Source organism: Aulonocara stuartgranti, assembly GCF_965226115.1.
Source record: "Aulonocara stuartgranti genome assembly, chromosome: 18".
Lineage (NCBI taxonomy): Eukaryota > Metazoa > Chordata > Actinopteri > Cichliformes > Cichlidae > Aulonocara > Aulonocara stuartgranti.
Genome location: NC_138954.1, coordinates 266,414 through 289,116, shown reverse-complemented (window position 1 = coordinate 289,116; position 22,703 = coordinate 266,414). Strand labels below are relative to the sequence as shown.

Sequence of the window (22,703 nt, the reverse complement as noted above, 5' to 3'; positions counted from 1 at the left end):
AAAATGGTGGAGCATTAATCAAACTCTTATAGCCTCTGGTGCCTCCACCTTATCATAAAAGCCTAAACATTCACATGCTTTTCTCTCACACGGCGCCTAAGCTACGACCTTGGCTCCCCGTTTATCTGCTCCTGCTGAGTTGGGGCAGAAAACTCCAGCACACTCTGTTCTCTATAAAAATGTTCAAACAATTTTTTTTTTTTTTTATGTTAAAACTCAACTTCCCATGGAAACGGAAGACAGGACGCCGAGGTGTGTTAGGACAGCTTTTATTCATTAAACTTGGTTAAACAGGTAAAGTGCAGCGAACAAAAACAGGATGCTCAAACTCCGCCTCCTGAAGTCTGCTCAAGACATGCTAACAGATGCTAAAACTGGCAGCTTCCATCGTTAGCTTGTTAGCTGAACTCTGATTGGCTGCTCATATTTGGTCCCTAATTAGTATATTTGTGCTGAGCCAATCAAAACACAGGGCCGCCCTGTCATAGCAACTGATGGGTGTAGTGGGAGGTCATACTTTAGGAGTGGGTGGAGTCAATCGCTTAGCAGCACATGAGGGGGCGGGGCTCCAGCAGGCACGGTGACGGGCAGAGGACAGAGGTTGTTAATGCGTTTAACCGGAGAGCAGCGCTGTTTCCTGAGAGGAGTGCAATTGGTCAGCGTCTGCAGAGAGACAGAATTCTGCACTGTGATTGGCTGAAAAGAAACATGGTTGAAACAGCGCATCAGACTTTCAAAATAAATCTCAGACGTCATTGTTGATGACGAACAACACCATCTGGTGATGTCACTGACCATGCGGAGGCGATGAGTGTAGAGTGGCTCTGGCTCCTCGGGTTTTCTGGTCGGAACGGTAACATGCCAACGCTGAAGCTCCGCCTTTATTTCTGCCAGACTGAAGAGGACCGCTGGGTCAGCATGGTAACGGTTAATCAGCTCCACCAAACGCTCCTTATAGTGTGACCTGTCAGGAGAAAGGGGCGGAGCCTCTAAGACCACGCACATCTGGCAGAACATCTTTACTGGGAGCTGTGGTCTTACTGGCAGTATCCTCGGTGTTCAGGTAACGCAGGTCGACCACAGGGCTCCTCCCTCTGGCTGCCATCGTCTCTCAGCTCCAGCACTGGACAGGATGCTGGAACGGGAACACACCTGTCAGTGACTCTAGGACAAAGGAGATGCCAGGTAGACAGGTAGAGGTCTCACCTGGCAGAGCGGTGTCAGGTGAGCTGACCTTGGGCGGTTCCAACCAGGAGGGAGACACTCTGTAATGCTGAGACAGGAGACAGCACACCTGTAAAGTACTGATCACAGAACAGCTGGGAACACCTCAGGTTGATCTGCTGGCTCTCACCTGCAGCAGCAGGTGGAGGCGGGTCAGGCTCCAGTCCCTCAGGTAGTACAGGCAGTCTCTGGGGTGGTGAGCATGAAGACCTTTGCTCGTACAGTCTGCAGAGAAGCCACAGGCCTGCAGAGGTTAAACAACACAGGTGTCAAGTCTCTAACACACCTGTCTCGTGCACCTGGCAACTTCGGTGCTGGAAGCCGAACCATTTTCTTGTTAACTTCAAAAACATTAAAGAACTCAAATTATCAGCACGATGAATAATCAGAGCAGGTGCCTTTACTCATAATCAGACCGTTTATAAGGTGAGACGCTGTGATTGGCTCGTTTGATAACGATGTAAATATGAAACCGAGGAACAACTTTCAGTCGTCTAACACTCGTTACCCACAATCCATCTCTCTCTGACCAAACACCTGGAGCTCCACTTACACACAGCACAGCTGGAACTCACCGAGCCCAGAACGAAGCGCTGACTGCAGCCGCCGCAGAACTGATGACCGCACTGACTGCAGGTGAAGTGGAGACACCCCCCTTTGGACAGGCTGAAGACCAGCTGGCAGTTTGGACACTCTGAGGACACAGAGGGAAACGTTAGACCAGGACGGACCAGGCTGAGCCTTAGTGCGACTAAACCTCATTCGTCCAGGTGGGGAAATCGCTGGTTTGAGCGAGGAGTCGAGTGAAAAGACGTAAGGCCATCTCAGAGTTGAGGAGGGGGCCACCATCCTACCTACAATGCTGTGAATGCAGCCAACTCTCGTTGAATGGGACTCTTTGATCAGTGGGCGTGGCAATCTGCATATTACTAATGATCATAAACTGACCTCACAGCCCACTGGTCATTCAGTGGGCTGGTTTCAGCCATTATGTAAATATAATATATTTAATATAAGTCTGAAGTCTACACTTCAGACTGTGTGGCCACCCACGGCTCCAACACCATTGTGAAGTTTGCTGACGACACAGTGGTGTTGGGTGCCATCTCCAACAACGATGAGGCGGCCTACATGGATGAAGTGAAGAATCTGGCATCGTGGTGCCAGGACAACCACCTCCAGCTGAACGCCGGCAAGACCAAGGAGCTGGTGGTGGACTTCAGAAGGGGTCAGCACAGAGACTACAAGCCCATCATCATCAATGGAGCTCCAGTGGAGAGGGTGCAGTCCTTCAAGTATCTTGGTGTCCACATCTCCTCAGACCTGACATGGGCTGCCCACATTCAGGTCCAGACCAAAAAGGCTAGGCAGCGCCTGTATCACCTACGACAACTGAGGAAGTTCAGGGTCTCTCCAAAGATCCTCAGGATTTTCTATACAGGCGCTGTGGAGAGCATCCTCACACAGAACATGACATCGTGGTTCGGGAACAGCTGTGTGAAGGACCAAAAAGCTCTCCAGAGAGTGATCCATACAGCAGAACGCTGCTGCAGGATTGCTCTCCCCCCGCTTCAGGACACCTACACCAGGAGATGCCGGACTAGAGCAGCGCAGATACTGAAGGACCCGTCCCATCCTGGCAACAAACTGTTCCAACATCTGCAATCTGGTAGAAGGTTCCGCATCTTCCGGGCAAGGACAGAGAGACTCAAGAGGAGCTTCTATCCCCAAGCCATCCGTGCCCTAAACACACACACCCGCCCTCTCACATCATCTATAATTGACTGAGTCAGGACTCTTCCAGACACTAAACCAAGGCACAATGTACATTTCAATTCCTTTAATTTTAAATATGTTTATATTGTCTATCCTGTAAAATAGTCAGATATCTATTCATATTAATGTACAGAATTCACCTGCTTGCTGCTACTACTGCACATTCACCCAATGTGTGTGTGTGTGTGTGTGTGTGTGTGTGTGTGTGTGTATGTATGTGTATGTATGTATATATATATATATATATATATATATATATATATATATATATATATATATATATATATATAATGTTCTTCCTCTACACCCCCCCCCCAATTTTTGCACATGTCGAGGAGCGTGTCAGGCTACATTTCACTGTGTGTTATACTTGTATAACTATGCATGTGACAAATAAAGAACCTTGAAACCTGCAGTCAGCTGACACTGAAGAAGTCACCTGATGGTGGAAACGTCCAGAAGGACACAATCAACATTTGGACAGTTTGTAAACGGATGTTCTTATACTTCATTCACACAAGCACTTTTTCTGAGCTGTTAGCGTTAGCGTCTAACATGCATCACATTCACTCTAAGATGGATGCGTCGCAGAGCAACATGGTGTCCAAGGATATTTGGCATGCAGACTACGGGAAAGCCAGGAATCAAACCACCACCATTCAGTCAGTGGATGACCTGCTCTACCGCCTGAGCAGCCACCATGTCCTCTGTTCGTGGATGCTAAACGTTAATGGAACAGCTGGAGACCAGGACAGACCAGGTCCCGGCATGTCAGCTCAGAGCCCCCAGGCATTGCTTTCTGGGTTTTTTGGCGAGAACACCCACGCCGATCGTTGACTGGACCGGGTCAAGTCCTCTCAGCGTCACGCTTTCGGTGATTGAAGGCCTCGTGTGTTAGTTTGTAAACAGCAAGAGTAAAAAAGCCTTCAGTCACATGCTGACTGCTTCCACTTCTACCTGCTTGCTTATAACCACCTGAGTGATGGGGTGAAACATTAGGTTCAGGTCCTGCAGGAGGCCCTCAGAGTCTCCTGGACCTGGTTCTGGGTTCGTACCGATGCTGCTGTACAGCTGGGAGGTGCTGTGAGGGTCCGGCTGGTTCTGCTGCTGCCACACTTGGAACTGCTCACAGGACAGACCCTGATGCTCGGGGGACCACTGCAGAACACAGGGACTGTGGTCAGGACCCGATCTGAGGCTGGTTCACCTGTGTGTGTGCGTGAGAGAGTGTCTTACAGGTGATCTGCACTGAGAACAGGTGCTCTTCTTACAGCTTGGACAGTCCATCCTGAGGCGCTGGGCCTCGTGCAGCATCCCGAATGAACACTGAAACACCAAACAACAGTCGTCTCAACAAGGTTTATTCTGTAAGGTCAACGGCCCACAGTAATACAAAGAAACCCAACGAACAAGCACTCAGCGACAGCGGGAAGGCAAAACTCCCTTATAACAGGAAGAAACCTCCGGCAGAGCTCAGGGGTTTGGTTGGGGGTCGGGGGAGGAAGAGCCAGAGATGAATAATCACTAATGATTAAATACAGAAGGGTGTATAAACACATGTGAGTGAAGAAGAAACACCCAGGGTTGGATCAGGTGACCCTGAAGCCTCCCTTATTTATGCTGCTATAGGGCTAGGCTGCTGGGGGTTTCCCATGATGCACTGGGTGTATGCTTTAGCAAAAAGGAAAGTTTGAAGCCTAATCTTGAAAGTAGAGATAGTGTCTGTCTCCTGAATCCAAACTGGAAGCTGGTTCCACAGAAGAGGGGCCTGAAAACTGAAGGCTCTGCCTCCCATTCTACTTTCAAATACTCTAGGAACAACAAGTAGGCCTGTCGAGTCGTTTGGTACCGGGCCGCGAAAGTTGAGGCTCAGGTGTGAAATGTATAGTTTTCAGGGTTTTTATCGGTTTTCAGCGTTATTTTGTTATCGTTTTGATCGTTAACTCAGTTTTCCTGGGTCTTTTCACGTGTGTTATGAATAAATCTTCTTTTTTTCGGTACTGGTACTAGTTTTATTTTGTAGTATTTATCCGCGACACCTTAAAGGCCGGTCCGTGAAAATATTGTCGGGCATAAACCGGTCCGTGGCACAAAAAAGGTTGGAGACCGCTGCTCTAATGGTTAAGATTTTATTTGTCATGAAGTCATGGCTCAGGACAGGCTCTGACAGCCACGCTGCAGAGACAAAAAGTATCCCACAGCGGGTCTGAGGACCGAACGTCACGCAGCAGATGATCACAGTTTGTATCGATACTAGCAGCGGTATTCATTTCTTGCTTCTGTGAGCTTCTGGACTGCGAGGCTCAGATCGTTCGGGTTCTTACGTGAGCACACCAGCAGAAGTTGGGCATCTCCTGCAGAGCTCGGTCTCTGAGTTTCCTCTGGAACAGCTCGTGGACGTCGGCAGGCAGAAAGTGGCGGATCTACACCGACAAACAGACACGTGTCAGAACTGGTCATCGCCACGTAAACTAGGCCGGAACGCACCTCACCTGTGTATCCAGCAGGTTGAAGTAGTCCATGGACTCTTCCAGCCCGCCCTGACCTCTGACCTCCGGTCGGCCACACTGAGGGCAGACCAGCTGATCGACATTGCGCTCCTTAATGGCCGTTGTGAAGAACATCTTGAAGCACGTCTGACACAGGAAGCAGGAGCAGTGCGTCATTGTGATGATCTGCGGGGAAACACAGAGAGAGAAGAAGAACATCAGCCGGCTGCGCGCGCTCTGATTGGCCGGTTCAAACCTGTGGCTCACCTTGCTGAAAGACACCTGCTCTTGACAGATGGGGCAGCTGTGGCTCAGGAACCTGAGAGCTGATGCGAAGTCTCTGTTGATCTGGACCGCCTCCAAGACATCGGCCAGACTGAAGCTCCGCCCCTCCATCGCCATCAGAGACAGAAAAACCGCCGCCTGGTCCGGAGGGAGCCGCGCCGCCATCCGGGACACAGACTGGAGAAGCTGCCGAGACGCCAGAGTCTGGCTCACCTGGTCCGCTTGTAACTGAGATCTCTGAGGACGCTGTAGCTCGGGTGCTGCGGCGGATGGCCGTCTCGTAACTGGACGGCGTCGCTCTGCTTCTGATTGGACAGATCGTGCAGACGAGTCTCCATCTAGCCTCAGCTCACCCATCATCCTGCTGAGGGGTTCTGTACCTGCGGGAACCAGAACCAGGTGGGTTCAACTTTTCTCACGTTCACCTGGAGCTTGTTCGTGTTTTCTGAGACTCACCTGAGGAGGAGTTTAGGAAGGGGTTGGTGTGGCGGTTGGAGGTGAGAGGCAGAGCACTGAAGTCAATCCCCAGCAGTTCATCGGTGTATGACCTCGCTGCCCTCACCTCCCCACTCTGCTCACGCTGGCTGGAGTGGGCGGGACTTTGGAAGGTGACTTCAGAAAGTTGGCGACGCTGCGGGGAGGAGGAGGTGCAGATGTGCAGGGGACTTTGGAGGCTGCAGAAGGAGAAACCACTCTCGTCAGTCCATCTACGTAACCGAAACACTGACTGAACACACAGTGAGGAACTGACCTGTCAGCTGACACCTGTTCACCTGCAGGGGGCGGAGTTTGCACAGGGCACCTGCTATAAAGGGGGGTATCCTTCTGGAAGGCCCGCCTCATCTCTGACACGAGTAGTGACAGGTTGGACACGCCCTAGCAATAAGTGGCATAAACATAATGTTTAGAGTGTGTTTTAGCTCCACCTTCTGCCTGTGTGGAGGCTCCACCTTCTTAAACATGTGTTTTCAGGTATATTTTCACTAATAGTTAGTTTTCTGTTGGGTCAGACCTGTCCACTGAGCCAGCTGACTCAGCCCCACTGAGCATGCTCAGTACATCTTACCTCAGCCCAGTTTGTGAGCGCGTCCAGCCTGATGTTCCCGGCAGCGTCCACGCACGGACAGGTCGGGTTTATCACCATGGAGACCGATGGGCAAACATAACAGCGAGGCCTCGATGATGGGTGCGTCTCGTGGAGCCAGATGCATACTGGGATATTATACTCACTTCCTGTATAAAAACCAAAGCGCCAGCTTGACCTTCATGATGTCACTACAAACAGTAAACAGACAACATGGCCGACAGCTCGGAGGCTCACCTTCGTACTGAACAGGAAGTGTCCCGGCGAGAAACAACAACTTCTTCTTTTGTTTATTTGGGAAACCTGAAACACAAACTCTTATTCTGAAACAGGAAATTGCCCTGATTTACCAAGCCAAGTCTCAATATGCGTACTTGTGCGTACTCGTGATACGCCATCAGTCGGAGACCAAGTACTGTTCCTATTTAAAGTACGCATCAAGCCGAGAACGCGAAAAAGTCCCGGATGTGTTCTCGCTCCGCCCGTTTTATCGAGCGTGCATCGGTGGTGACTTGTGTGGACTTGGTACAGTTAAATATCCCAGAATGCATTTCGTCCAAAACTGAAACGCGGCAATGGCGGACGAGCGCGGCTAAAAACTTTTAAATATTCCTCTTTCTGGGTCACAAAATAAACTTTTAAGTTATTTTCAGGCGAGAATGTAGCTGTGTAAGCTTCAAATATCTGCTCGGTTTATCAAGATATCATATTTCCGAACGTGCGACGTTTCAGAGACGTCTGTGACCCGCCAGCTCCATAGCAGACAGCGAGGTCGAGGATCACTAGAGCCGGCGAGAACAGCGGACTCCCGGCACATCGTTCCCCCCCCCCGTGGTCTTTCACTACTCAGGTTAAACATGATATACAAGTCTCTCAGGTAACTTCAAAATGTCAATTTTTTGGTTTATTTCAGTGTTTTATTTGCTCCTGTGTTTTGGCTGAGATATGTTTCAATTCAGGAGTAAAGTTTTTCACCAGCATGTTAATATGTGGAGATTCTGAAGGCTGTTTCAAAATGATCAGATTATAATTTAAATATTTGTTCAGTTCTCTTCCAAACCCCAGCAGCTGTCTGTAATGTTTGAGTGTCCACTAAAATAAAAGTGTTCTAACAGCTCACCTGCTTTTTATTAAGGCATGCATGTACACTGATTTTATTAATAGAGATTTTGCTACTCAGGTTAAACACGATCTATAAGATACTTGGATCACTTCTAAATACTAATGTTCGGTTTATTTCAGTGTTTTATTTGTTCCTGAATAAATCAGTTTGGCTGTGATTGAAGTTAAGCTTCATAACATATTAATCACAGTTAAATTAAGAGGCTCCAGACCTGTGATATCATCAAGTACGCTGGCGTTCCAATTGTACAAATCGCGAGAGAACGCGATCACGGACTCGTGCGCTTCAGAGTTGAGAAAGGGCCTGACAAAATAAAACAACAGGAAGTCATTTCTGAGGTACTCACAGTAAAAATCAACGTAGAGACGAAGATCAGGGAACAGAGACTGAACCGAGTGAAGGTCACACAGGGTCTCACCTGGATGCAGGTACCCACACTGAGGAAGACAGTGAGGAAGAGGAGGATTAAACCACAGTGATAAGGATGCATTAGCCAGGGTGAGGAAGAAACATTAGCTAGAGTAAGGAAGAGAAGGAAAGATGAGCCAGAGTGAGGAAGAGGAGGAAGAGACAACAGCCAGAGTGAGGAAGAGACAACAGCCAGAGTGAGGAAGAGGAGGAAGAGACAACAGCCAGAGTGAGGAAGAGGAGGAAGAGACAACAGCCAGAGTGAGGAAGAGACAACAGCCAGAGTGAGGAAGAGACATTAGCCAGAGTGAGGAAGAGACATTAGCCAGAGTGAGGAAGAGACATTAGCCAGAGTGAGGAAGAGGAGGAAGGATAAGCCAGAGTGAGGAAGAGGAGGAGGAAGGATAAGCCAGAGTGAGGAAGAGGAGGAGGAAGGATAAGCCAGAGTGAGGAAGAGGAGGAAGAAACATTAGCCAGAGTGAGGAAGAGGAGGAGCTTGCTTTTAGCATGTAGCTGCCGAGCTAACCCCAGTTGACCGGCTAGCAGCAGCAGAAAGTTGTTATCAGACTTATAAAGTTTGATTTTGAAGCTCAGGGGCAGCTTCACGGTCTCGTTCTCACCTCCGTCAGAGTGCGGAGCTCCGCCTCCCGCTCGACCTGCGGCATCTCCCCCACAAATGCCTCTCAGAAGCGGGGAAGAGCTTGAACATCCAGCCGCTCCCACAGTCACATGCTAACAAGCTAACTGACCCGACTGGAAAAACAGACGCGCCCTCTTCCGCCCACAGAGTTTCAGAGTAAAGGCATAGCCTCGCAGCTGGAGGGTTACTTTATTTAAAAAGGCTCGTGGTTTCAGTGAATTGATCAGTACATATACTTTATTGAGCAGATACATATACAGGAAGTTTAGGCAGCACGTGACCACACAAAGACTCAAACTAAAGTTTTCCATTTTTCTCTCCTTTCTTTGAACTAAACCTTTTTTCTCCACAATGTAAACTTTAATTTAAACCCAAGCTTTATTGACACTGATGTCTGATCAGCCTGATTGATTGAAACCGTCTGCCGCAGATGAGTCAACTGTGGGCGTGGCCTCAGACGGGTGTGGCCCTCCACTCTTTGCCCTCGGTCAGCGCTCTTGGCTGGTGGATGAACACGCTGTACCGGACGCCCTGATTGGCTGCCGCCCGCACAAAGCGGCTGTTTGCTGTCATGGTAACGGCCCTCAGCCAGTCTCCGGTGCCAAAGATCATGAGTGAACGGCGGTTGATCTTGGCACTGGGCGTGAGGTGCAGAGTGCGCTCCGACGGCTGGTCATCCACCACGTGGAGACGGGCCAGCAGCTTCTGAGCGCGCTCCTTCTCACCAGGCCCGCCAAGCGTGTTCAGAATGACCTGGAAGTCGTGGACGGCGGCACGGCAGGCAAACAATTCCTTGCCCTCCATAAAAGCGTCGAGCTGCGGAAGCACCTGCTGGCGGCATTCCTGGGCGGCTTGCTCTGTCAGCACATGCTCCCTGAAAGCGAAGTGGCACCGGCCGTGGCTGAGCGATGACACGTACGTGATGAGTGTCGTGATGTCCAGATTCACCCGCCGGCACTCTTCCACATGCACTTGTGCTGGGAACGCCAGGCTGGCCACCACTGTGCCGCGGTCAACCCGCGTGAGCTCTGACGTGTCCTCCTCCTCCTCCTCGTCCACCTCACCATCCTTGTCTTCCTCAGCTTGTTCCTCCTCCTCCTCCTGGTGCTGCTCTTCCTCCTCCTCAGTTGCCACAGCATTCACAGCCACGATGTCACCGCGGACGGACACGCCCATGTCCCGCAGGTGGTCAGCCATGGGGCTGGAGACGCCGTTGTAGAAGGCGAAGATGACGTGCGGGTGGCAGTAGTGTACAGGCTGCTGGCGGCTTGCCTGCAGGAAGTCCTCGGCCTGCCGTATGATGCTCTTGTCGCCATACTGGCCCCGCCCCTGCCAGATGTTGTGAAGAGCCTCCGCCTTCCTGCCCACTGCCTTCACCCAAGTGTGTCCCCCGTTGGCGACCACATCAACCACCAGGGTGCGGCGGTGCCCGGCAGAGTCCTGGTAGGTGAAGACGTGCAGCAGCGCTGTGATGTCATCCAGACTCTGTGCAGAGTCCACGATGGCTGTCAGGTGGGTGAGGTTGGTGCTGTGCAGGTGAGACTCCTTCACGTGCACCTCTCCTGCCTCTACCCGCTGCAGGAAGCGCAGCTCGGCTCGCAGTTTCCCACACAGCTTCTGGTGACCCTCGACACCCAGACACAGCGTCTCCGCCCGCTGCAGCAGCTGCTGGGCAGAGCTAATCCTCTGTTGGAGCACAGCCTGCAGGGACATGGCATCTGCATCACACCTGAGGACACCTGAGGACAAAGAGTGTATCAGAGAGGTCACTTCCTGTTTGTAGCCAAGATAACGACTCCAAACGAATCATTCAAAGTGCATCTTCCCGATTCACCTGCACAGGTCAGGAAGATCACCTGCAGTGACAGGAAGTCAGGTAGCCAGTGACTAAACCCAGTCTAACCTGTTTTATGATGTCATCGTAAGTGTTTATTTCACTCTCTGTTTACACCCAAAACCTTTGTACGGCGCCCGTCTGACGAGACACCACCTGCTCCGCCTCATTTCACCTAGCACTGATATTGCCATCCTTCTACGCTCACCGCCTGTCACGGTTGGGGACAGTGGGTTTAAAAGTAAAAATTTTTAGTTTGTTTTTGTGACATCGACTCATTGAATCTGTTTTAAATGTATTTTGATTCTCAGCTTAAAGCTCACAAAACTACTTCAACAACAGCAAACAGCAGGTACACGCATTCCACACAAAGACGTTCACAGACGGGCTGAAAGTCGACATCTGACAGATTCTGCAGGTTTCCTCACGCTGAGCTAAACTGACTGAACCAGCAGCCAAAGAAGATCCAAAGTACGCTTCAAACATCCTCATTCATCCCCTCGGAGTTTGGCTCTTACTTCCTGCACAGCTCTCTAGGGCTGTTCGATATAACGATATATATCGGATGATGATATAAAAACATCTCTCGTTTTACGCTATCGTTTGTTTCGTGGTGTCGCAAAATAAACTGTTTACAGTAATATTTTTTCATGGCTTTGATGTCACTGTAGAGGCTATATTAATTTCTTAAAGTTCTCTCTTTCTCTTATATATAACCACCCTACAGACAGACAAGCGCTTGTTTTTATGCGTTGTCGTTAGCAACAACAACGGTACAACCATCGCGTGTCCGCTTGTTTATTTTCCACATACACCTTTCACAATAAAGCTCAAGATCCTGTTGAGACTTTTCAAAATAAACTGAATCACGTGAAAGATGCAGAGTGTTTACGGATGAGAAGTAAAAAAGAGTCGCCAGGTGCTAAAAAAATAAACCTTAGACTCAAACGTTAGAGCAGGCTTTTCCCCGCAGCACGCCGTGTAATAAATACTCACAAAGAAAACGGCGGCTGTTACAACTTATGTCTAAAAATGTATCGTTTCATGCATCGGTTAAAACACTGGACTCTAGAAGCCCAGCTGGAAACACTTCACGCAAGTCGAGCTGCCCGAGATTCACAGAATATGTTACATTTTTGTGATTTATATCATTATCGGACGACAGATGATTTATATCGGGATATGAGATTTTGGTCATATCGCACAGCCCTACAGCTCTCTCTCTCTCAGTGTGCTCACACACCAGTTTACCATCAAAGCTCTGCTATCATCATGAACCAGTCGCTGCTGTGTTCAGTGTGTCGGCCTCTGACGTCACAGCCCCATTTCTGCTCTACAGTACTGAACACACGTAAACCTCAATGACTGCTCAGCTGTGTCTGTAATCAAACCTCTGTAACTTTGCTTCCCTTCAGCAGCACCAGTTCATGTTCACATGGTGATTCATGGTTTTCTTCAGTTTTTGTTCTACTGCAGAATATTTTAAGGTCATCTGCTATAAAAAGCCAGGCCAGGAACATCTGCTTCATGTTTTATCCTCAGTTACTTTGACACAAAGCTGTGATGCTCACACCTCTGATGAAGTCTCACAGCTTTGTTTGTATACATGGATATAACTGATAAATGAATTATAATATTTCTGTCTGAGGCTAAATTGAATGAGGACCTTGTGAATCAGAACCGCAGATTGTAGAAACCAGCGATACGCAGACCTAGCTTTGGGGCACAGAGCTTGTACTGCTGCCATAATCCCAACTCTACCCTTTGAGTGGATTACACATGAAGTCTGATGACGTTGTCCTCTTATTCAAACACTACAATGAACGAAGCAGCTCTCCGACCACGTCACAATTGAGACACATCTGTCGACTTCAGCTAACCTGAACAAACATGAACCCTCTGCAGGGTCGCGCCTTCAGCATCACCCCATCAAAGGTCGGGCAGTTCTCCAAATTCTTCCTCACCTCGTGACTAACCCATCTATACTGTACTGTAAGCGTTACTCACAGAGCTCTTCCTAAAGGTCAGAGGTCAGGAAAGTTTGATGACGTCAGCTGTTGTACAGCTGCTGCATGCTGCTTACACAGGTGTTTATATCACACACGCTGCTGATCCGGTCTATTCACTACTGATAATTGATCGCTGTCCCGTGACCTTTGACCTGGACCGTGCGGCTTGTTCTTCTTGAAGCTACCCACGTGATCTGAATGCAGGCGATATTTCTGAGGTGCTCTGATTGGACAGCTTTGGGTTTTCCTTTACTCGACCCTTAAAGCTGAAGTTTGTACAGGTATGAACTCACCTGTACAAACTCGCATACCTTTGAACGTTAGCTATGATGCTAACATGACGTCAGCCCGGTATTAAACGTTGATCTGTGACGTAATTCATATATATATATATATTTTTAAAAAGTCCAGAAGCTAAAAGGAAACTTTGACGTTACTTACGGCAGCAGTGACGTGTGCGCGGCAGAAATGTGCTATCTGCGAGGCTAATGCTAACGCTAACTGACAGCAGTTTTTTCCTCTGCGGCTCTGCTCAGCTGGCAGGAAGAGCCCGGCCGCTTCCGGCAGGATTTTCAGAACAAAGGCGGAGTTCAAACCTTAAATAGAAAATAAGAGCTCGTAATAAGAGAGGCTTGCACAGACCAGGTTCCGGTCACTGCTGCTGTTATGGATGTGATCCCAGGTGATTACCGGTGCTAGCGCTTGATGCAGTGTTTTGATTTTGTTGCCACTCGTACCTACAATGCAATGCGCGAAAGTCACGTGGTCTGTCAATCTCTATAAACGCTGTACTTTCCACAGCGCTTCCTGCTGCTTCATTTCTTTGTCAGTTGGTTACCTGGTTACCATGGAAATATGCATCCATCCATTCTGATTCGCGGCTGAAGCCTATCCCAGCTGTCTTAGGTAGAAACACCCTGGTCAGGTGTTGCTAGCACAGAGAGGAAGACAAACATTCACACCTGTGGGCAGTTAGCCACTCAGACACGGGAACATGTTAACCACACACAGACAGACCGCGGCCTGACGGTGGAATTGAATAAGCATAACCTTATTGATCACTTCAGCATCTACAGGGCACTGATCTGTGAAAATGATCAATAAAATAATATTGTAATACAACATTATCAACTGAGTTTGATCAATATTTTAAAAACGTGTTAAAGAGCAGAACTCAAACTATTGACCACAGGTAAAGAGGAAAAGAAATCAGACGTTTATTTCATGAGCTGATCAGTGCCGATGACAATCAATCAATACGAAACAAGGTTTTATTGTAAATATTTCAGTCAAAGAAAAACAAATAGGCAGCTAATAAATACTGTTTATTGATGAGTAAACACGTGATTGGCTGAAGAGAGATTAAGGCACATCAGACTGTGAGGTCACTTCCTGTTTCACACACACACACACACACACACACACACACACACACACACACACACAGCAGAGGGTGGGGCCCAAAAGCAAAGGCGTGACCGGCTGATGATCACAAATCAGAATATCGATCAGTCGATTGATATCACACAGAATTTCTGATCAATGCTGTGAGCATGCTCAGTCTGGAAGAACGTCTAATCAATATTCTGATCAGTTATCTGTGTGTGTGTCGCCTCGTTGTCCAATCCTCTAAGTGCTGTGATTCTGTCCAATCAGGAGGCAGCGGAAGGTCACCTGACCAGAGGGGGTGGAGTCATAACCTTGCATCAGCTCTTGGCTTGTTTCCTCTTCTGAATGAGCTCAGCGAGGATCTTATACCGGATCATGCACTCCTCCTGTAATCGATACACACAATCCGTCAGTCACCATTGTCAAATTTTAGAAAAATACAAGTTTTTAAATTTTACTAATTTCAAATTATTTAAATCTGCCTGTCTAATATACAAAGTTATACATGGTCTGGTGCCTCCAACAATGAGTGATTTTATTAAACAAAAGTCTAGCAGTGTTGCCGGGTCTCGACTGACTCGAGCCACTGTTAGAGGTGATTGTGAACTGGCACTCAGGCGGACCACCTTTTCACAGATGCTCTGTCATATCAGGGAGTGAGCTTCTGGAATAGTCTTCCACTGTCAGTGAGGGAAAGTACAAGACTACCCATTTTTAAGAGTCACTTAAAAGGGCGGCTGAGGGACACAAACATGTAATCATGTTTAATAATCATGTTTTATATTGGACGGGAAAAAGAGTTAGTGTATTACAAAAAGGGAAACAACTGTTAGTGCAATGGGTGAACACAATATCACGACGGTCAGGGCATGTGCAATACTGGGGTTTGTGCAATATAATTGATGTGTTTCCGTTATTGTTATCCGTCCTCTGTGTCCACTCTCCTTGTCATTGTTTGTTCTAGTATAATGTGATCACTGTTTTTGTCCTTGTCACATGACCTGTAAATAGTGTCTCTGTATGTTTTTACTAACTTGTGTTTAACACCAACCTGCCAGAGGGTCTGCAGATGGAAATTAGCCCAAGGCTATAATCTGGCATATTTACATTTGTTAAAATGTTCATTAATATGTATTGCCCCTCTTTCTAAAAAAAATAAATAAATAAAAAAAATAAAAGTTATTGATCGCCTCTCAATCGCTTGTCGAAAGTTCGCCCGCCCCCACCTCACCTTGCTCTTTCCCGGGACCACCTTGGCAATGCGGTCCCAGCGCTCGGGCGTCCCGCGAGGGAACTGCTGCAGAGCGAGTTCCAGCAGTTTCTGCTGGTTCTGAGTCCACACGGTGGGCTCCGCCTGAGGCTCCGCGTCCTCCTCGTCCACCGTCGCCGGGTCAAAATCTCTCTGCCGACGACCTCTGACCTTCACCCCCCCCCCATCCGAACACTTCCTGTTCCTCCTGCGAACCGTCGGTGCCTCCACCTCCTCCTCTTGTTCCTCCTCACAAGCCTCGCCCTCCCTCTGAGTCATCATGCTGTCGTCCACATTATGTGACTTCACAGGAAGAGGAGGCGCCTTTAGCTGCGACAGCTTTACCAGACCTGAAACACGAGAGAATCGGAGTACGACTGATGAAACCGGACAGAACCGACAGTAGAACCAAAGAATAGAACGTGACTGTCCTATAAGGAACTTGGACACATATGGAGACGACTGACATTATCACTGGTGTCAAAAATGTAACAACATATTTTTACAGCGTCTTATTTGGTCATCTACAAACTTTGTTCACGGTAATCAGTAATCAAAGCTACGCCACAGAAACACGACCTGGAAAGTTTATCGACGTTGAACTGCAGCGACATTTTTGTCCAGAAGGCAAGCTGGAGGTGGGCGGAGTTACCTGAGGTGTGGCTCACGCTGTCTTTCATCTGTTTGACTTTAGCCGTCACCTGTAGAAGAAACAGACTCTGTTACAGGAAGCAGAGAAGGTCCAGGAGAGTATGTCCCTGTTAAATGACGCCTCTCTGTATTTAATTATTAGTGATTATTCATCTCTGGCTCTCTTCCACAGCACGTCTTCCTCCCCCCGCCCCTCCCTGAGCCTGGTTCTGCTGGAGGTTTCTTCCTGTTAAAAGGGAGTTTTTCCTTCCCACTGTTGCTCATAGTGCTCATGGGGGTCATATGATTGCTGGGTGTTTCTCTGTATGTATTATTGTAGGGTCTACCTTACAATATAAAGCGCCTTGAGGTGACTGTTGTGATTTATGTGTAAATAAAACTGAATTGAACTGAACTGATTGGAGAAGATGATGACAGGACAGCCTTCACAGCAGAGTGAAGACCAAACACACTTACATCGCTGACAGATCGACCCAGCTCATGAACAATCTTCTCCCAGCGGCCCGGAGTTCCACCTGGGAATTTTACCATCAACCTGCTAAGGAGACTCAGCTCGTCTTCAGTCCAATCGGCAGCCTGAGGACAGACAAAGAGCGTTCACAGAGGCTGGATCGCGTTTAACAGAACCAGAACAGGTCCTCTTTAACACCTGATGTGAGCAATCAATACGCGATCAATAACCTTCTTCTTGGGGGCTCTGCGGTCCTGCAGCCAGTCGTCCATCTGCTCCTCGATGTCCTCGATAGATGTGGCCGGGTCATAGCTCTGGGTGTGGTTCTGGTTCTCTGCCGATGGCTCGTAAATGGGAAACTCCACCTTCGGCTTCTTTACCTTCGGCCGCTTCTCTCCTAGGAGGACGGGTCAGCGATTACTGATTGATTACTGATCACTCTGAAGGCAAACTGGCAGCTTGAAAACTGATTATTGATCAGCTGTTCTTACGTGGAGCCACTTCCTGCTCAGCTTCAGCCTCTCTCTGCTCCTGCTTCATCTGCTGATAGTCCTCATAGTACTGCTTCACCTCCTGCAACAGAGAGACTGGGTCAGAACCAGGAGCACCAGAGCCGGGACCAGAAGGGATTTCCACTGCTACGTCATCAGGCTGTGGGACAGGAAGCTTTCATATTTCCATGGATACAGCTCTATCTTGCAGCTGTCACCTTTTCCCGCTCTGTGCCAAAGATCGCCACATTAACCAGCTCAAAGCGTACCGGTACCGAGGGTGTGTTCCCGTTACATCGGTTGTAACAGGAGTTACAGGCTGTGTAAGTCCCGGCGTGTGTGGCATCCACAGGAACCTCTGAATCTCAGCTACAAGCTCGTATGAACTGTTTCTACGAACACCAAACAGCGAAAACAACAAACAGTTAACGGTCACATCATTTCATGAAATGTCCATAAACAAGCAGAACAGAGCCTCGATAGCACGAGCTACCCGAGCGAACAGTACATTTTCTGAAAGCAGAGATTTCACAAATTCCTAAACTGCGAGTTTCGTCACGCTCCAACGAAGATTTACCGAACCAGCCGCAGAAGCAGACCGCTCATGAAGTCAGACTTTTCCTGTTGCTTTCACAGAATAAACATCCAGCTTGTTTCCTTAATAACTCAATCTCCCACAATGCCTCAGAGCCGTTTCCTGTTAAAAAAAAATCCAGTTTTCTGCCCAGTTACAGACATTTGATTGGACGAGGATCTTAAATTTAGTAACACGTGTACTTTTCGTGTTGCAACTTCTGATTGATGGAACTGACGTAAACACGACAACGATACCGTGATTCTATTGGCTCAACGATTAAAAAGAGGTGTCAATCATGCAAACCGGCCAATAGAAGCCAGAGTTACAGCCGCTCAGACTTTAAATGGAAAAGGTGTACCTGAGAGTGGAGGCGACTCTTGACAAACACTCAAACCAAACATTTTTAGGTGTGTAAATAAACTTCCATCATTTCTGCTTTCATCTCTAAATGTAACTGACAGATGTGCCAAACGCTTGGTTATCATCAACAGTAATCTCTCACTGCTTCACAGCACAAATCTTTGCACAGATGATGAATATATTTCCTGTCGACTGAAGCATATTTTCAAAGAGGCTCTATGCAATAAAATGCAAAAATCAATGAGGCGACCTACTTTCCTGTGTCCCAGCCTCTTTGACACCGTAACATCTGCTGTGATATTTACAGCTTTGTAACTGCAGAGAAACACTCCACTGATTTCAGCAGGAAGCCCAGGAGGGCCCTCGGGGCTCAGCTGGTTCTGTGCTGACGGTCGTCATCTCTGACGGGGTTTCATCGACCAATCGTATCACTGGAAAATAGTGTCATCATTCCTGGAAGATCCCACTGTGGTTAGAGCATTAGGGTGTGAAGCATCTGACACGATCCTGCTACAGTTTAATTGTTCTGGTCCTAAAACACCGGCTGAGCTGGGGTCAGATCTGCTCTGAATCCAGAGCGTTAAACTTTAAAGAATCCCTCAGATCACAAATGTGACCCTGATCAGTGTGGGCACATCTCACAGCTGTGGATTCAAACAGGCCAAACTTTATTGTTATAGTGGAGCTTTTCCTTCCTCAGCGCTGCTCAGTCTGCAGTCGCTCTAATTACATCTAGCTTTGTGATTGGCCCAGACTGCTGCCATACCCGCGCCCCCTCACGTCCTGATAGGCAGAGGCCTTGTGGCTATGGCTTACTGAGGAGACCAGCCCACTCTTACCTGCACGGCCTGGGGGAGGTTCTTAATGGACAGGTAGATCCAGATGCTGAGCTTCAGAGGGAGGATGTCCTGCCAATGAGGTCGCTCGTGGTCTCTGAAACACACACACACACACACACACATCAGACACACACACACACACAAAGGAACTCCACAGGTGATGATGTCACACCGTACCTGTCAGCCCGCTCCTGACTGACACACCTGAGCTCCTCTGCAGGTTTGGAGTTCAGCTTCTTCTTCTTCTCCTTCTTCTTCTTACTTAGCAGCTCATCCTGCAGACAGAAGACCGGCCCTCATTGGCTATTTCTATCTGCTCCTTTCGGATTGGCTGCAGCAGATATACCATGACCTCGCTCTGATTGGCCAACTCACCAGCTGTTTCTCCAGGTAGATGGACCAAATGACGGCGTAGTGCCCCACGGTGAGGATGACGAAAAGGAGGAAGCCCAGCTCGACGTTGCTCATCTTCCTCACCCGTCTGTAGTAAAACACCGGCTGCCTCCAATCAGGGAGCCCGTTCAGCAGGATGTCATCATACCTGAGGAGTCACACACCTGTCAGAACGCCAAGCTCTGATTGGCTCTCACTGACTGACGTAAACAGATGTAAACACTCACTTGCGGCGCCTCTCCTCATCCTTCAGGACTTCATAGATGGCCACCAGCTGCAAAGACACACACGCTAACAGTCATCAGGTCTCACGAGTGTCGTTTGTGCTGCTGTTGTGTTTAAGGTTGTTGTTGTTTGTCGTTGTTCCCACCTGTCTGAACTGTGTCTCTGCGTTTTCGTCCTTGTTCTTGTCGGGGTGCAGAATCAGGGACAGACGGCGGTACGCCTTCTTTATCTCTGCTCCCGACGCCTCCTGAAGAGAGACAGAGGTCAGAGGTCAGCGTTGGACACCTGAGACCAGGTGATGTTTGCTCTGACAGCAGTGAATGAAGGCCCGTGTGATGGTGTAGAACACGACGCTGATCTGCTGCTGAGTCTCTGTCACGGGGCTGAGGAAACACAGCGGCGGCACTCGGAGCCTGTGGCAGAGAGCCCGGGTTAACGGAGACGGCGGACAACCACCGTGGCCACAGACATCATCTCTGATGGCATTTGAGATAACTAAGAGAAAACCTGCACATGATGAACTTCCTGTGACTCGTCTTTATTTGAACATTTACTTTCTCGCAGCTGATTCCCACCAGGGTTCCTGTGATGTCACAGATGTTGAGCACCTGCATTAGAATCAGTCAAAGCTAGATAAAGGCACCTGCTGACCAATCAGAGAAGGCCTCTTCAGCCCGTTTATTAAAAGAAGAAGAAGAGTCATTGTGTTTTTTTTTTTTTCATCGCCCTTAAAAACACCAACTTCCTCTGAGCAGCTCAACGCCGCCTGATGTCAGAGTCCGCCGCCGTCTGCATCACAGAGCAACCTGCTGCTGTGCGAACTGCACATGCTCAGAAACACAGCATTACATTAATAAGCAACCAATAACGGACCAATAACAGCCTCCCCACCCACCTGGCTCCACCTGCTGCAGGTTCTATTGATCAGGTTAAAAAACACATGATCAGGTAACATCTGGTCTGATTATCGATCACCTTCTCTAACGGATCTATCAGCTGTGATCGTCGCAATAATCTTTCATTATGACAAGAGTTAACCAGACCCGGCTCGGCACGGACCTGCTCCACGTTCAGGAACTGGTAGAAGGTCTGCGGGATCTCCTCCACCAGGTCCAGCAGCTCCAGGTCCTCGTCCCATGCGCTAAGAGGGGGGACCGCGGAGACCAGCAGGGCCAAGCAGACCAGCAGGAGCCCCATCCCCGAGGACCCGCTCCTGGATCCGGCTACAGAGACCATAGAGACCCGGGCACCCGATCGCTTCGACAGCCACCTCACACGGTCCGGAACATCCGGCTCTTCTTCTTCGTCTGTGGCGTTCATGGCTGCGAGGAGCAGCGCCCCCGCGCGGGCCCGCTGCAGCTCCGCGCGCCTCTTCAATCACGTGATTATGCTCCGCCCCGTTGGAGTACTGACGTCATTTCGTTTTACCCTGTTGGAGCTTCCTCTTGTTAGCAGAGCTGCTCTGTGCAGCGTTATGGCATAATAATTTTAAGGGAGAATAAAAAGTCGACACACATATCTCATTCTTGACGGAGGACTCTACCACTACACCTCTCCAGTCCATTCACAGAGTCGTTGCATGGCAAGACATGGATAGGAAGTGGGCGGAGCCTTTTACCGTCATTTTATTACGACGCAAAGTACAAACACCTGTGGACACACAATCCAACACCCCCACTTGTACACAGGTTGGGGAAAAACAATCCTCCGGAAAAAACATCTTACATTCCAAACACAAATACAGAGAATTTTTCTAACTTAGACTTTGAAACTGGTTTCGTCATCATATCTGCTACCATTGACTCAGTTGGACAGTAATCAATGAGCACTTTCCTTTCATGTACAGCTGACCTTATAAAATGATATTTCACATCAATGTGTTTACATCTTTGTCTGTTCACTGGATCTTTTGACAAAGCGATTGTTCCCTGATTGTCCTCCAATATCATAGGTATTTCATACTCAAACTCATCAAGATCTTGAATCAAATAAGTCAAATACATACATTCCTGAACTGTTGCTGCTAATGCCATGTATTCGGCTTCACATGTTGATAGTGCTGTAGTTGTCTGCTTTTTGGTTTTCCATGATATCAAAGGACCATTTTCATTTAGGCTTACACAATAACCTGTCATACTGCGTCTATCAGAAACATCGGATGCCCAATCTGCATCACTGTATGCTTGTAGACCTAGTTTTCCACTTGAACGTTTCCTAAAACACAGTTCTTTTCCTCGACTACCTTTTAGATACCTCAGAACATGTTTCACTGCTGTCCAATCATCAACAGTTGGCGCATTGAAATGTTGTGACAGTTTGCTGACAACATAGCTTAAATCAGGTCGCGTACAATAGCTCAGATAAATAAGACATCCTACCGCTTCACGATATCTCCTCACATCTGGTAATGTCTCGGATTTATCAGAATGAGTCCATTTCTGTTCACAGGGTGTTAACCTTGGCTTACAGTTTTGCATGTTAAATCTCTTTAAAATGTTCTCAATATATATTTTCTGTGACATTCTGACACATTCTTTTTCTTGAAGAAAATCTATTCCTAGAAAATGGTTAAGTTTCCCCAGATCTTTCATTTGGAATTTAGAAGAGAGCATTTCTTTCACGCCTGAAAGCACATTTTCATTGTTAGCTGCAATGAGTAAATCATCCACCCACACTATGATGATTACTTTTTCACTTTCAGTTTCTTTTGAATACACACAATGATCAGCAATATTTTGTCTAAATCCACAACTGCTTAAATAGTCATGTAAGGTTTGGTTCCAGTTACGACCCGATTGCTTCAGCCCATAAAGTGATTTCTTTAGTCTGTACACCAGTTTATTAGTCTCACTTGATTCTGTCTCAAAACCTTCTGGTTGTTGTATATATATTTCTTCATTTATTGGTGCGTGTAGATAGGCGGTTTTTACATCCATCTGGTGAACCAACATATCATCCTGAACCACTTTCTGCATCAAAACTCTCACACTCGATAAGTTAGCAGTCGGTGAAAAAGTCTCCTCATAATCAACTCCTTTTGTTTGACTAAAACCTTTAGCCACAAATCGAGCGTTATATCTGTCTGATCCGTCTGAGTTCTTTTTAACGGCATAAACCCATTTACCCCCCACTGCTTTCTTACCCTCTGGTAAAGTGGTTAAAGTAAATGTGTCATTCTCCTTAAGGGATTGGATTTCTTCATTCAT

The 22,703-nt window shown here is 48.0% G+C and overlaps 3 protein-coding genes across 9 annotated transcripts; all 3 read right to left on the bottom strand.

Annotated features, from left to right (window-relative positions):
* Window positions 1–253: 253 nt before the first annotated feature.
* Window positions 254–9,161, bottom strand: LOC309694408 (E3 ubiquitin-protein ligase RNF31). 3 transcript variants are annotated; one of them, XM_082514475.1, is made up of 17 exons: window positions 9,010–9,161; window positions 8,328–8,418; window positions 7,096–7,161; window positions 6,841–7,007; window positions 6,526–6,650; window positions 6,231–6,448; window positions 5,757–6,154; window positions 5,493–5,675; window positions 5,325–5,423; window positions 4,237–4,326; window positions 4,056–4,158; window positions 1,800–1,918; window positions 1,355–1,468; window positions 1,207–1,273; window positions 1,042–1,135; window positions 796–964; window positions 254–696 (listed from the first exon to the last, which is right to left on the bottom strand). In XM_082514475.1, the coding sequence occupies exons 1-17, from the start codon at window positions 9,052–9,054 to the stop codon at window positions 535–537; spliced, it is 2,310 nt and encodes a 769-aa protein (XP_082370601.1). In that variant the 5' UTR covers window positions 9,055–9,161; the 3' UTR covers window positions 254–534. The 3 variants fall into 3 exon arrangements, with proteins under 3 accessions (XP_082370601.1, XP_082370603.1, XP_082370602.1); XM_082514477.1 differs by having other exon boundaries at window positions 254–663; XM_082514476.1 differs by having other exon boundaries at window positions 5,757–6,148.
* Window positions 9,162–9,248: 87 nt separating this feature from the next.
* cUnh7orf25 (chromosome Un C7orf25 homolog) lies at window positions 9,249–13,784 on the bottom strand. Of its 5 annotated transcripts, none has more exons than XM_082514481.1 (2): window positions 13,711–13,784; window positions 9,249–10,768 (listed from the first exon to the last, which is right to left on the bottom strand). In XM_082514481.1, exon 2 carries the CDS (start codon window positions 10,740–10,742, stop codon window positions 9,483–9,485), a length of 1,260 nt encoding a protein of 419 aa, XP_082370607.1. In that variant the 5' UTR covers window positions 10,743–10,768; window positions 13,711–13,784; the 3' UTR covers window positions 9,249–9,482. The 5 variants fall into 5 exon arrangements, with proteins under 5 accessions (XP_082370607.1, XP_082370606.1, XP_082370604.1 ...); XM_082514480.1 differs by lacking the exon at window positions 13,711–13,784 and adding an exon at window positions 13,515–13,581; XM_082514478.1 differs by lacking the exon at window positions 13,711–13,784 and adding an exon at window positions 13,314–13,461.
* A 394-nt stretch (window positions 13,785–14,178) lies between these two features.
* Window positions 14,179–20,874, bottom strand: dnajc1 (DnaJ (Hsp40) homolog, subfamily C, member 1). The gene is made up of 12 exons (XM_082514073.1): window positions 20,557–20,874; window positions 19,643–19,744; window positions 19,500–19,546; window positions 19,255–19,420; window positions 19,057–19,154; window positions 18,880–18,973; window positions 17,104–17,185; window positions 16,843–17,009; window positions 16,618–16,737; window positions 16,163–16,211; window positions 15,493–15,860; window positions 14,179–14,647 (listed from the first exon to the last, which is right to left on the bottom strand). Exons 1-12 carry the CDS (start codon window positions 20,815–20,817, stop codon window positions 14,579–14,581), a joined length of 1,623 nt encoding a protein of 540 aa, XP_082370199.1. The 5' UTR covers window positions 20,818–20,874; the 3' UTR covers window positions 14,179–14,578.
* Between the last annotated feature and the right edge of the window lie 1,829 nt (window positions 20,875–22,703).

What these genes read in the sequence shown, in the direction of transcription:
- LOC309694408 (XM_082514475.1), bottom strand. Translation starts at nt 9,054, where the DNA reads ATGCCGCAGGTCGAGCGGGAGGCGGAGCTCCGCACTCTGACGGAG. An exon ending in GAACAGGTGTCAGCTGACAG is followed by an intron (nt 6,449 to 6,525) that starts GTCAGTTCCTCA and finishes CTCCTTCTGCAG; the next exon opens with CCTCCAAAGTCCCCTGCACA. An exon ending in GAACACCGAGGATACTGCCA is followed by an intron (nt 965 to 1,041) that starts GTAAGACCACAG and finishes TTCTCCTGACAG; the next exon opens with GTCACACTATAAGGAGCGTT.
- cUnh7orf25 (XM_082514481.1), bottom strand. Translation starts at nt 10,742, where the DNA reads ATGTCCCTGCAGGCTGTGCTCCAACAGAGGATTAGCTCTGCCCAGCAG.
- dnajc1 (XM_082514073.1), bottom strand. Translation starts at nt 20,817, where the DNA reads ATGAACGCCACAGACGAAGAAGAAGAGCCGGATGTTCCGGACCGTGTG. An exon ending in CAGAGACACAGTTCAGACAG is followed by an intron (nt 19,547 to 19,642) that starts GTGGGAACAACG and finishes GTGTCTTTGCAG; the next exon opens with CTGGTGGCCATCTATGAAGT. An exon ending in TCTACCTGGAGAAACAGCTG is followed by an intron (nt 19,155 to 19,254) that starts GTGAGTTGGCCA and finishes TTCTGTCTGCAG; the next exon opens with GATGAGCTGCTAAGTAAGAA.